Source organism: Salvelinus fontinalis, chromosome 40 (genome assembly GCF_029448725.1).
Source record: "Salvelinus fontinalis isolate EN_2023a chromosome 40, ASM2944872v1, whole genome shotgun sequence".
Lineage (NCBI taxonomy): Eukaryota > Metazoa > Chordata > Actinopteri > Salmoniformes > Salmonidae > Salvelinus > Salvelinus fontinalis.
In genome coordinates, this window is record NC_074704.1 from 30,240,865 (window position 1) to 30,254,059 (window position 13,195).

At 46.1% G+C, this 13,195-nt stretch overlaps 2 protein-coding genes across 19 annotated transcripts in view; both read left to right on the plus strand.

Annotated features, from left to right (window-relative positions):
- LOC129839337 (voltage-dependent P/Q-type calcium channel subunit alpha-1A-like) overlaps positions 1–13,195 on the plus strand; it is a 202,233-nt gene that overhangs the window by 145,985 nt on the left and 43,053 nt on the right. For 14 of the 17 annotated variants that reach the window (XR_008757004.1, XR_008757003.1, XM_055906687.1 and 11 more), the window contains 7 exons: positions 255–339; positions 6,040–6,158; positions 6,403–6,468; positions 6,598–6,695; positions 7,043–7,193; positions 8,685–8,812; positions 10,667–10,763. Coding sequence is in view for 15 of the 17 variants with exons in the window: in XM_055906687.1 (XP_055762662.1) it covers positions 255–339; positions 6,040–6,158; positions 6,403–6,468; positions 6,598–6,695; positions 7,043–7,193; positions 8,685–8,812; positions 10,667–10,763 (744 nt within the window). In the remaining 2 variants the exon portion in view is untranslated. Of the gene's footprint in view, positions 1–254; positions 340–6,039; positions 6,159–6,402; positions 6,469–6,597; positions 6,696–7,042; positions 7,194–8,684; positions 8,813–10,666; positions 10,764–12,221; positions 12,319–13,195 lie in introns of all 17 variants that reach the window. The other 3 variants (XM_055906682.1, XM_055906685.1, XM_055906684.1) reach the window with 3 other exon arrangements.
- Positions 346–2,956, plus strand: LOC129839339 (keratin-associated protein 16-1-like). Of its 2 annotated transcripts, XM_055906699.1 has the most exons (3): positions 346–1,575; positions 1,646–1,801; positions 1,849–2,956. In XM_055906699.1, the coding sequence occupies exons 1-3, from the start codon at positions 1,061–1,063 to the stop codon at positions 2,183–2,185; spliced, it is 1,008 nt and encodes a 335-aa protein (XP_055762674.1). In that variant the 5' UTR covers positions 346–1,060; the 3' UTR covers positions 2,186–2,956. The 2 variants fall into 2 exon arrangements, with proteins under 2 accessions (XP_055762674.1, XP_055762675.1); XM_055906700.1 differs by having other exon boundaries at positions 346–1,801.

Genomic DNA, 13,195 nt, shown 5'->3' on the forward strand with positions numbered 1-13,195 from the left:
GCTAGTGCATATTCCTTCCTGTCGCTGTCCTCCATGAGGAGCAATGTGATTGGTTACCACCCTGTCTCTCTGCACTGCTATTGGTTTATGTGTCTTGTTTTTTCCCCCCCGTCACCACGGTAACAATATTGTGATTGACTGGTGCGGATTCATTCCTGTCCCTGTCCGATGTCGGAGAAATGTGATTGGTTACTTCTCTGTCTCTCTGCTCTCTGATTGGCTGAAATATGTCTTCTCTTCCTGTGCCCTAACAGAATTATTTTAAAGACGCATGGAACATTTTTGATTTTGTCTCCGTGCTCGGAAGCTTCACTGATATCCTGGTGACAGAATTTTGGGTAAGTGCGTCTTGGGGCATAGTACTATAGGCTATGTGTGTGGTAAGAATTAGCAGTGGGATGGGACTTAGTAAGTACGTGGTGGTGTGTACATGTGTCTACCACATACACACCTAACATGTAAATGTCTACCCCTGATCTATGATTTATTAATAAGACACTGGGTGCGTCACAATACTCTCTCCTTCCTCCTGAAGTGTGCACTTGTTCACTTCCCTTCATGGATTTCATTGGTGGACACTCCCTTGAATTTATCCATACACAAATCTGATGCTTTTACAATTGTGGGGAAGAGTGAGCTAGTGCTTCCTAGTAGGAGGAGCTAGAGGTTGTTGGGACACACCCACTGTCTTTACAATGAGCTGAAAGATATTATTTTGGTGGATAGGAGGTCGTCTATTGGAACACTCAAATTGCCATCCAACCCAATGTTATGTGTGTGTTGTTGTGTTGTCAAGTCTTGCTTGTCTGTGTCTATTCCCACATATTTGTGTTTGTAATTGTGCTTCATCCTGTGTTGTATATGATAGATGTTTCGCTGTGTGTAGTAGGATGGCAGTGGTAAGAATTCATGATGTAGTTTAAATGTTCTGTACACTTTGTTTCAGACTATCCGCGTAGTCACGTTCTACAGCAGGCCTACTCTACGTTCTGACACTGAGCTAAATGCATTACAGCTGGATGTGTTAATTGGTGGAACGGCCACGTCCGTTTGCGGAGAAATGACTGACAACAGCCGACACGTTGTTATGTTGTGCGACAGAACTGCAGCGTTATGTACTGCAAATAGTTTGACCTCGATGCCGCTGCCCCAGTGCTCTCCACCTTGCTTCCCCAGTGCTCTCCACCTTGCTTCCCCAGTGCTCTCCACCTTGCTTCCCCAGTGCTCTCCACCTTGCTTCTCCAGTGCTCTCCACCTTGCTTCCCCAGTGCTCTCCACCTTGCTTCTCCAGTGCTCTCCACCTTGCTTCTCCAGTGCTCTCCACCTTGCTTCCCCAGTGCTCTCCACCTTGCTTCTCCAGTGCTCTCCACCTTGCTTCTCCAGTGCTCTCCACCTTGCTTCCCCAGTGCTCTCCACCTTGCTTCTCCAGTGCTCTCCACCTTGCTTCTCCAGTGCTCTCCACCTTGCTTCTCCAGTGCTCTCCACCTTGCTTCCCAGTGCTCTCCACCTTGCTTCGTCAAACAAAACAAAATCAATAACAACGGCCGTGGGGCAGACAGTGGCGCCGCTTCCCCAGTGCTCTCCACCTTGCTTCCCCAGTGCTCTCCACCTTGCTTCCCCAGTGCTCTCCACCTTGCTTCCACAGTGCTCTCCACCTTGCTTCGTCAAACAAAACAAAATCAATAACAACGACCGTGGGGCAGACAGTGGCGCCGCTTCCCAGTGCTCTCCACCTTGCTTCGTCAAACAAAACAAAATCAATAACAACGGCCGTGGGGCAGACAGTGGCGCCGCTTCCCCAGTGCTCTCCACCTTGCTTCCCCAGTGCTCTCCACCTTGCTTCCCCAGTGCTCTCCACCTTGCTTCGTCAAACAAAACAAAATCAATAACAACGGCCGTGGGGCAGACAGTGGCGCCGCTTCCCCAGTGCTCTCCACCTTGCTTCCCCAGTGCTCTCCACCTTGCTTCCCCAGTGCTCTCCACCTTGCTTCCACAGTGCTCTCCACCTTACTTCGTCAAACAAAACAAATTCAATAACAACGGCCGTGGGGCAGACAGTGGCGCCGCTTCCCCAGTGCTCTCCACCTTGCTTCCCCAGTGCTCTCCACCTTGCTTCCCCAGTGCTTTCCACCTTGCTTCCACAGTGCTCTCCACCTTGCTTCGTCAAACAAAACAAAATCAATAACAACGACCGTGGGGCAGACAGTGGCGCCGCTTCCCAATGCTCTCCACCTTGCTTCGTCAAACAAAACAAAATCAATAACGACGACCGTGGGGCAGACAGTGGCGCCGCTTCCCAATGCTCTCCACCTTGCTTCGTCAAACAAAACAAAATCAATAACAACGGCCGTGGGGCCGACAGTGGCGCTGTTTCCCCCTACTGCGGATTCCATCTGTAGATCTTAACGTCACGTCGAGGATAGCCTGAAACAAAACCACTCAAATTGTGTTGTTGTTGACTGATGCTTTGTATGGAAGCAGATTCATGCCAAAAAAAACAAATAAAAAATGTGTTTTTGAGCATGAATGTGCTTCCATAGTTCTGTGGCCTTGTTGTAACTATAGAAAGATTAAATTTCTATGGTTGTAACTATGTTATACCTATGTTATACCTATGTTGTAACTATGTTGTAACTACCTTCATAATGATTCCTTTTCCTGTTCTATCTTTTTACATGCTTTCTTTAAAAACCAACCTCTCTGCTTTGTTGGCGTCCTACGCCCCCACTACTACTTCCTACTTATGATCCATCCAATCGAAATGCACTATGAATCCCCTCCCATGTTGTCCCATGCAATCCATGACGCCGACTGTGTGGTGTGCTGTTGTGTGATGGTGTGCTGTTGCCATGCCCCCCAAAAAACACCAAACCACCACCAAACCACCACCAACTCCTCTCGCTGACACTCACTGTATCCATCCTGCTCCTTCCATCCTTCTACATCTACCTGCCACATGTAGGAGGTTGGTTTGTCATTTATCTCTCAGACCTACTCGCATCCCCATTGGCCAATGTGTGGCCCCGCCCTCCTCCTGACTTCCCTGACCCTTCACCCCCAACCTTCTGGGCTTAGCTGCTTTTAACCCTTGACCTCTGACCCAAGTGCATGCCCTTCTGATTGGCAGTTGAGTCATGTGTGTGCCTGATGACTCCAGTGGGCTTCCTCTCAGCAGCTGTTGAAAGATCCGGTCCTTCTGGCACGCTATTGGTTAGTTCATGGATAAAAGGTACATACACACACACATACAAATAGAATCACACATAGACATACACGCACAATCATGAACACAAATGCACATGAATTGGTTACTGTTATGTTCTGCATAGATTTGGCACTCACACACACACACACGGACACTCACACATTTACCGTCGTGCTGCCAGAAGGACGTGTGAATGCTAGCCAAGGCTTCTGTTCTGCTTGACCAGATAGAGGGATACTCTAACACTGGTCTGCATGCAGCTGTAGCATCTTACACTGACGCTCTGCTCTTCAGCCTCCTGCCCAACACAAGGTAGTTGCGATAGTGTCGCCATGCCATTGCCTGCATTGAAGCTGGATCTGTCTGCATGCTAGCTTCCTCTTTCTTGTCTTCCTCCTCGTCTTCCTCCCACTACTGCTTTGCACGCCGACCTGTGCCAAACAACAGTGCTGTACCTCGTCGCGCAAGAGATTCTGAGGCTAGGGTAGACAGTAGGTTGTATCTTGAAAGGCAGAAATGACATGTTGTATTATTATCATTACTGTGGTTCCAGCTGTGCTAATAGATTAGAGAGAAAGACATACATATTTGAAATACACACACAATCCAATAACAATCTAAGACTCTGGAAGGGTTTCCCAGACACAGATGAGACCTAGTCCTGGAATGAAATGCACTTTCCAAGGAGATTGTCCATTGAGAATTGTATTTAATCCAGGACTAGAACTAGTCTCTGTCCTGGAAGCCGGCCCTCTAAATTTGAGCCTCCCTTCAGTATATATACTGTATATACTGTATATATGTTCAGAATGCTGAACACCTCATGACCAATCTCAGCCAATCACTTAGTGGCGAGCCGTGACAGCTTCCTGTGTGTGTGTGCGGTTGACGAGTGCAGTGTGTATGTGTGTGTGCGTCCTGTCTGTTGGATGCCAATACCTCCACACCTTGTGGCCTGCTTGCCTGCTTGCCCCCCTAAGATCAGTGCATTTGGTTTTTATAGAAAATAAATATACAACGTTCTACTTTTACCGGATTGGATGATGACGTTTTTGATTTATTTTCAATTATGATTTTCTCCTTTTGTTTTCTCTCTCTCTTTGTTCTAATTCTTTTTTTTTACACTCTTTTCGTTCCATACTTTTTGTTTTGTGTTGTGTGTTTCTTTGGCTTCTAGTCAGGTCTGTTGTGTTATGTTTGGATTTTGGTATCATTTGAATAATGTAACTTTTTGACCTCTCCTTTTTAACCTCCTCTCTCTCTCTCCTTTTTAACCTCCTCTCTCTCTCCTTTTTAACCTCCTCTCTCTCTCTCTCCTATTTAACCTCCTCTCTCTCTCTCCTTTTTAACCTCCTCTCTCCCTTTTAACCTCCTCTCTCTCTCCTTTTAAACCTCCCCTCTCTCCTTTTTAACCTCCTCTCTCTCTCCCTTTTAACCTTCTCTCTCTCTCCTATTTAACCTCCTCTCTCTTTCCTTTTAACCTCCTCTCTCTCCTTTGAACCTCTCTCCTTTTTCACATCCTCTCTCCTATTTAACCTCCTCTCTCTCTCCTTTTTAACCTCCTTTCTCTCTCTCTCTCCTATTTAACCTCCTCTCTCTCTCTCCTTTTTAACCTCCTCTCTCTCTCCTTTTTAACCTCCTCTCTCTCTCCTTTTAAACCTCCCCTCTCTCATTTTTAACCTCCTCTCTCTCTCCCTTTTAATCTTCTCTCTCTCTCCTATTTAACCTCCTCTCTCTCTCCTTTTTAACCTCCTCTCTCTCTCCTTTTTAACCTCCTCTCCCTCTCCTTTTTAATCTCCTCTCTCTCTCCTTTTAACCTCCTCTCTCATTTTAACCTCCTCTCTCTCTCCTATTTAACCTCCTCTCCCTCTCCCTTTTAACCTCCTCTCTCTCCTTTTAACCTCTCTCCTTTTTAACATCCTCTCTCCTATTTAACCTCCTCTCTCTCTCCTTTTTAACCTCCTTTCTCTCTCTCTCTCTCCTATTTAACCTCCTCTCTCTCTCTCTTTTTTAACCTCCCCTCTCTCTCCTTTTAAACCTCCCCTCTCTCCTTTTTAACCTCCTCTCTCTCTCCCTTTTAACCTCCTCTCTCTCTCCTTTTTAACCTCCTCTCCCTCTCCTTTTTAATCTCCTCTCTCTCTCCTTTTAACCTCCTCTCTCTCTCCTTTTTAACCTCCTCTCTCTCTCCTATTTAACCTCCTCTCCCTCTCCCTTTTAACCTCCTCTCTCTCCTTTTAACCTCTCTCCTTTTTAACATCCCGTCTCCTATTTAACCTCCTCTCTCTCTCCTATTTAACCTCCTCTCTCTCTCCTATTTAACCTCCTCTCTCTCTCCTATTTAACCTCCTCTCTCTATCCTTTTTAACCTCCTCTCTCTCTCCTATTTAACCTCCTCTCTCTCCTTTTTAACCTCCTCTCTCTCTCCTATTTAACCTCCCCTCCCTCTCCCTTTTAACCTCCTCTCTCTCCTTTTAACCTCTCTCCTTTTTAACATCCCCTCTCCTATTTAACCTCCTCTCTCTCTCCTATTTAACCTCCTCTCTCTCTCCTATTTAACCTCCTCTCTCTATCCTTTTTAACCTCCTCTCTCTCTCCTATTTAACCTCCTCTCTCTCTCCTTTTTAACCTCCTCTCTCTCTCCTTTTTACCTGCCCTCTCTCTCCTTTTTAACCTCCTCTCTCTTTGTTTTGGTTTGATATTGGCTTTTTGATAGAGGGGCGATAATAGTTCAGTGAAAATAATTGTCTCTTTCCCTCTCTCTCTTCTTCTGATCACACACCCTCACACACACACACACACACCCACACACCCACACACACACACATCGCTGCTGTAGAATAACTTCATCAACCTGAGTTTCCTTCGACTGTTTCGAGCGGCTCGTCTCGTCAAGCTACTGAGACAAGGAGAGACTATACGCATCCTGCTCTGGACTTTCGTCCAGTCATTTAAGGTACACACACACACACACACACACACACACACACACACACACACACACACACACACACACACACACACACACACACACACACACACACACACACACACGGATGCACACACACACACACACACACACACACACACACACATACACACACACAGCTTTTGCTTTCCTATGTCCAGTCTGATATGGGCAGTTAAGCTGTTTGTAGTCTTAACACTGAAAATGTACTTCCCTGTGTGTCCACCGGTAGGCGCTGCCCTATGTGTGCCTCCTCATTGGCATGCTGTTCTTTATCTACGCCATCATTGGGATGCAGGTGAGTACTGCTGACATAGCCTCTGTAAAAAAGCATTTATTCAGAAAATGATTTCTATTGATGCCATTGTTGTCAACAGTCAGAATTCAGCCCTAAATGATCCCTTCCGTTACCTCTGTGTGTGTGTAGTTGTTTGGTAATCTGGCACTGGGCGAGGAGGAAGGCAGCGCCATCAACGAACACAACAACTTCAGGACTTTCATCATGGCACTCATGTTACTATTCAGGTGGGTGTTCCACTCTGTCTTTCTCTCTGCTTTCATATGCTCCTTTTCTCATTTTCTCAATATCGATGCTCTCTCTCTTTCCCTCACCCTCTCTCTCTCTCTCTCTCTCTTTTTCCCTCACGTGTGTGTGTGTGTGTGTGTGTGTGTGTGTGTGTGTGTGTGTGTGTGTGTGTGTGTGTGTGTGTGTGTGTGTGTGTGTGTGTGTGTGTGTGTGTGTGTGTGTGTGTGTGTGTGTGTGTGTGTGTGTGTGTGTGCGTCCATTCATGTGTGTGTTTGTGTGTATGCATCGGTGTGTGTGTGTGTGTGTGTGTGTGTGTGTGTGTGTGTGTGTGTGTGTCCTGTACCAGGAGTGCGACAGGTGAGGCGTGGCATGACATCATGCTGTCGTGTCTGGGGGGTAAGACGTGTGACCCAGACTCAGGGAACACAGAACCAGAGTGTGGCAGCACCTTCGCATACACATACTTCGTCTCCTTCATCTTCTTCTGTTCTTTCCTGGTAAGAGGACTAATCAAACCCTGTCCCCTAGCCCCTAACCCCTAGCCCCTAGCCCCTAACCCCTAGCCCCTAGCCCCTAACCCCTATCCCCTAGCCCCTAACCCCTAGCCCCTAGCCCCTATCCCCTATCTCCTAACCCCTATCCCCTAGCCCCTATCCCCTAGCCCCTATCCCCTAGCCCCTAACCCCTAGCCCCTAACCCCTAGCCCCTAACCCCTAACCTCTAACCCCTAACCCCTAGCCCCTATCCCCTATCCCCTAACCCCTAGCCCCTAACCCCTAGCCCAGCATTTCTCATATTCGGGTTTTGTTTTTTTGTCCTAGCACTGCACAGCTGATTGAAATAATCAAAGCTTGATGATGAGTTGGTTATTTGAATCAGCAGTGCAGTGCTAGGGGGAAACCACAACGTGCACCCAGGGGGGGGCCCCAGGACCCAGTTTGGGAAAACCTGCCCTAGCCCCTCCCACTAGGACCTTCACATACAGTATTTCATCTTCCTCTGTTCTTTCCTGGTAAGAGGACTAATCAAACCCTAGCCCCTAGACCCTAACTCTTAGACCCTAACTCCTAGACCCTAACTCCTAGACCCTAACTCCTAGACCCTAACTCCTAGACCCTAACTCCTAGACCCTAACTCCTAGACCCTAACTCCTAGACCCTAACTCCTAGACCTTAACTCCTAGACCCTATCTCTTAGATCCTAACTCTTAGATCCTAACTCTTAGATCTTAACTCCTAGACTCTAACCCCTAGACCCTAGACTCTAACCCCTAGACTCTAAACCCTAGACTCTAACCCCTAGACCCTTACTCCCAAATCGTATTGAAAGCTAGCTAGCTGCATCCTATTAAACCTGTCGTCTGGTTTGCTTGGTTAGCTAATAGCCAATGCCATTGCAAGCAAGGTAGGAATTAAGCTAACTAGCTAAATGGTTAGCTAGCTAGCAAGCTGCATACATGGCTCTGAGTCTGGCTGGCACTGGGAAGAGTATGTTGAATTTAATTTGGGCGCAGTGCACGCTGACCAGGTCGCCAGGTGCACGGTGTTTCCTCCGACACATTGGTGCGGCTGGCTTCCGGGTTGGAGGCGCGCTGTGTTAAGAAGCAGAACTTGGTTGGGTTGTGTTTCGGAGGACGCATGGCTCTCGATCTTCGTCTCTCCCGAGCCCGTACGGGAGGTGTAGCGATGAGACAAGATAGTAACTACTAACAACTGGAAACCACGAAATTGGGGAGAAAAAGGGAATAAAAAAATATATACTGTATATAAAAAAGAAATAAAAAATGCTTCTTTCATTTTCAATCCAATCTGTTTCAGCCTGTAATAACTGGGTCTATGTTGAAGGGATTTTTGCAACTCAATGAACAGGTCACAGACTTTGTAATGTTACCGTATTGCATAACATTTGAAATTGTATTTTTCTGGTATCTAATAATTGTTGCTGTGTAGATGCTGAATCTGGTTTTGACGATGTGTGTGTGTGTGTAGATGCTAAATCTGTTTGTGGCTGTCATCATGGATAACTTTGAGTACCTGACCAGAGACTCGTCTATACTCGGTCCTCATCACCTGGACGAGTACGTCAGGATATGGGCCGAGTATGACCCCGCTGCCTGGTGAGTCACACACACACACACACACACACACAGATACACACACACACACACACACACACACACACACACACAGATACACATACACACACACATAAACGCACAGATACACACACACACACACACACACACACACACACACACACACACACACACACACACACACACACACACACATAAACACACAGATACACACACACACACACACACACACACACATATAAACGCACACAGACACACACACACACACACACATAAACGCACACAGACACACACACACACACACACACACACACTGCTGTAGACACTATCACCGATGTACATGTGTACAGACTATTAATGTTTAAATAAAATGTTTTGTTCATTTACACTTGACTAATGTACTTACAAATAGGCACATACAGATATCCAGACACAGCATCATCCATATGATTAACATTGTTGACTGTACAGTAACTCTAGCTAACCCATGCCTTTCTCTCCTAATACACTTTTGTCCTAGCTTCTCATTCTAACCTGAAACCCTTAACTGAAAAGCGCAAACCTGACCCCAGTCATGTGACCAGTCACGTGACAGAGGAGACGATTTCAACTGATAATAAACCATAGAGTTAGATAGAGGACTGTAGATGGATTTAACCCATTTTGACATTGCTGTCACAGACACCATAAAGGCACAGATACAAATATGAGTCCTCTATCTAACTGTATTTAATAAACTGACCATACGGACGTGGGAGTTTAGTGATACTGATGATGAAGATGATGATGGAGTTAACAGGGAACAGGTGCTTCTTCACCTGACCAACTAACCAGCCGTCCTGTCTCTCGTCTTTCTTGTTCTCCTTTGTCGTTCTATCTCTTTCTGTTTCCAAAGTGTTGATATTGTGGAGGCCCTTAAATCTATGTACTGTGAACTCAGTGACTACCCGGCCGTAACACTCCCTCAATGTGTGTGTGTGTGTGTGTGTGTGTGTGTGTGTGTGTGTGTGTGTGTGTGTGTGTGTGTGTGTGTGTGTGTGTGTGTGTGTGTGTGTGTGTGTGTGTGTGTGTGTGTGCGCCTCTCTCCAAGTGCGGTTCCACCAAATGTAACGGTTAAAAGAGCTAGAGAGAGGGGGAGAGAGAGATGGTAAAAGAAGATAAGGGCAGAGAGAGAGAGGAAGAGAGATTGTCTGCATTGTGGTTTATTGCTGCATGGTTAATGTTTCTATAGGCAACCATTGGCAGTTTATGGCAACACAAGAAAAATACACTCCCTGTATTTTGATACTGAGAAATGCATTGTCCATTAGAAAGCAAATTTCTCTCTTTTTCTTCAATGTATCTCTGAAAATGTACTGATAGCCATCCAGCTTTTACTACAACGTAGTTGGAGAAGATATGGACAGGGAAGAAAGATGTCTTTGAGAAAATATAGAAAAATGTATATAGATTATATGTGGATTTATATGTAGAAAAATATAAATAGAAAAATATATGTTGAATTATGTATGTAGATTATATGTGGAATTATATGTAGAAAATACATGTTAAATTATGTATGAAATTAAATGTAGAAAAATATATGTAGAAGTATCTATGTAGATTATATGTAGAAATATATATATCAGAAAGGTGGAAAAACATGTGTGTGTGTGTGTGTGTGTGTGTGTGTGTGTGTGTGTGTGTGTGTGTGTGTGTGTGTGTGTGTGTGTGTGTGTGTGTGTGTGCCATGTGTGCATGCTTGTTAGACTGATTTATACTCTTGTTCTCCTCTGTGCTCTCTCACTCTGTCTATCCTCCCTCTCCCCCTCCCTCTATCTCTCTCTCTCTCAGTGTGTCTCTTCCTCCTCTAACCTCCCTATATTCTTCTTGCAGCGGGCGCATACATTATAAGGATATGTACAGTTTATTGAGAGTAATCTCCCCTCCTCTGGGCTTGGGCAAGAAATGCCCTCATAGGGTGGCCTGCAAGGTTTGGACCCAACTATAACACAACGTTTACGCAACCTGCTCGTTCTGTCTCTCACTCAGAGACTTGGGAATGAATGTTACGCTCTCTCTCTCTTTCTGATTTTCCTTTATCACTTCTTCATGGTCATTTCTTATTAGATTTTGGTTTGGTTTGGTTTGTAGTCATCCACGGTCACCATCTTGCTTTGGTTTTCTTATTAATATTGGTATGCATTCTTGATTATGATAGAGGAGAATGTTTGGGACAATGCAGAACACACCACACCTGTTTTAGTAGCAACTGTCTGAAGCATGATGTTGTAGGCGTGCACTGCACTTGCTATCTGTACTGTACTCACTAAACAAACAAACGATTCACTACGACAAACAATTCACTACAACAAACGATTCACTACTACAAACGATTCACTACTTGCATATTTTTCAATGAGTCAATCCAGGTTGTTGGGGTCAATTGCATTTCAATTCTCTCTGTTCAGGAAGTAAACTGAAATTCCAATTCCAGTTCCATGCGTTTCAGTGAGAAAAATGACTCCCTAAATTGACTGAATTGAAATAGAATTGACCCCAACCCTGGAGTCAATACTGTCTCAACGACACAAGACACAAGAAAATCCAACCATTGTGTTTTCTTGGTTTGTGCTTGCTGTCTATCTGACCATGACCATGGTACAACAGGGTTCTAGCATCGTGCATTGTTCTAGAATGGGGGGGGGTCCGGATGGTGGGAGGGGGTGGGTTTGGGAGGGGTTTGGGGGAAGGGTTGCCAAATTCCGGGACCTTTCCCAAAATTCTCAGGTTCTCCAGCAATCCTGGTTCTCTGCTGATTCCGGGAATCTTCCAAACATAATTTCTGTAAAACCTGTGAATTTAGGAAAGGTCCCAGAATTGTCCAACCCTCGTTGGGGGGTGAAAGGAGCTGCATTGACATGACTTACCACTTGTGACATCACCACCCCAGCAGCAGTGCTTTTCCTGCCTGCTAGAAGCCCCGCTGCACGTTCTATACGAGAGGAGACACCCCCTGTTACCTCCTTGCATAGAACGCTGTGTTATTATAGCTACTTATACTAAAACTACACCTCCCCCACCCCCTCTCTCCTCCCTCTCTTCCCCCTCTTCTCCCCCGAGATAGCCAACCAGAGCTGAGTCTCTATCTTTCTTAACCTCCCCTCTCTCTCCCCTCTCTCTCCCCTCTCGTAACCACTCTTCCGACGAAACAATAACCTCTGTGTATTTGTTTCCCCCTTTCTTTTGTTGTTGTTCCTTTCTCCTCTCGTCTCCCCCCCCCCTCTCCTCCACCCCATGCACCTCTCGTTCCTGTGTCAACCCAAACTCCCTCTCCTCCACCCCCCACACCCTCATCGGTTTTTCATTTCTTGGTTGTCCGTCCACGTTTGTCGTTGTGTGTGTGTGTGTGTGTGTGTGTGTCCGGGTGGGCCTACTACCACTACTACAGCGGCCGAATCACTTACAATGACATGTATCAGATGCTCAGGCACATGTGTCCACCGTTAGGCCTGGGGAAGAGGTGCCCTGCCCGGGTCGCCTACAAGGTAGACTCCCCCCCTCCCTCCCTCCCTCCCTTTCCCTCCTCCCCCCTCCCTTGTGGGATCGCCCCTCCAAACTCCTAAAACTCAGCGCTGTCATTATTGTCTGTTAGTGGTGGTGTGATGGTGAGCACTGTGTTTTATTATCGGTCAGAACTGGGGATGGAGGGATGAACGGAGGGAGGGATGAACTGGGGATGGAGGGATGAACGGAGGGAGGGATGAACTGGGGATGGAGGGATGAACGGAGGGAGGGCTGGATGGTCGTGAAGTAGAATGATAGGGAAATGATAGTGAGTCCCTGCGACCCTCCAGATACGCTAAGCCACAGGAGCAAGGGAACGGAGGAAGCCTTGTCTGCCCTTCTGCACCCTGCACGGACCTATACACACTCCTTACACACATAACACACATTTCTCTGCTTTTGCCAACATTTGGGGACATACACACATTTCTCTGGTTTTGCCCACATTTGGGAACGTATTACCAATTTACTTGGTTTTGGCATCAAAAGGCATGTTTTTTTGTTAAAAACTGAAATGATTTTAAATAAGCCCTGGCAGTATGAGTGGTTTTACATTTATTAACATATTAATGGGTATCTATCTGCAGTTTTTCTTCCATTGGAGAGCCGGTAGGCACTCTGACATGTATTGGCCTGAATATTACTCAGGGCCCTCTCACTCACACACACACACATGAACAGACTAAAATATGCGGGTACAGAAGGACGGGGAAGGGTGTGTGTCTCGAGTCCTCTGAGTCTCTCATTCCTGTGGATGGCACCATAGCTACACACACACTCTCACACACAGTAATTCAGACAGGGTCTTCATTTCCTGACTACACACACATATACTGTATACCACAGGTGTCAAACTCA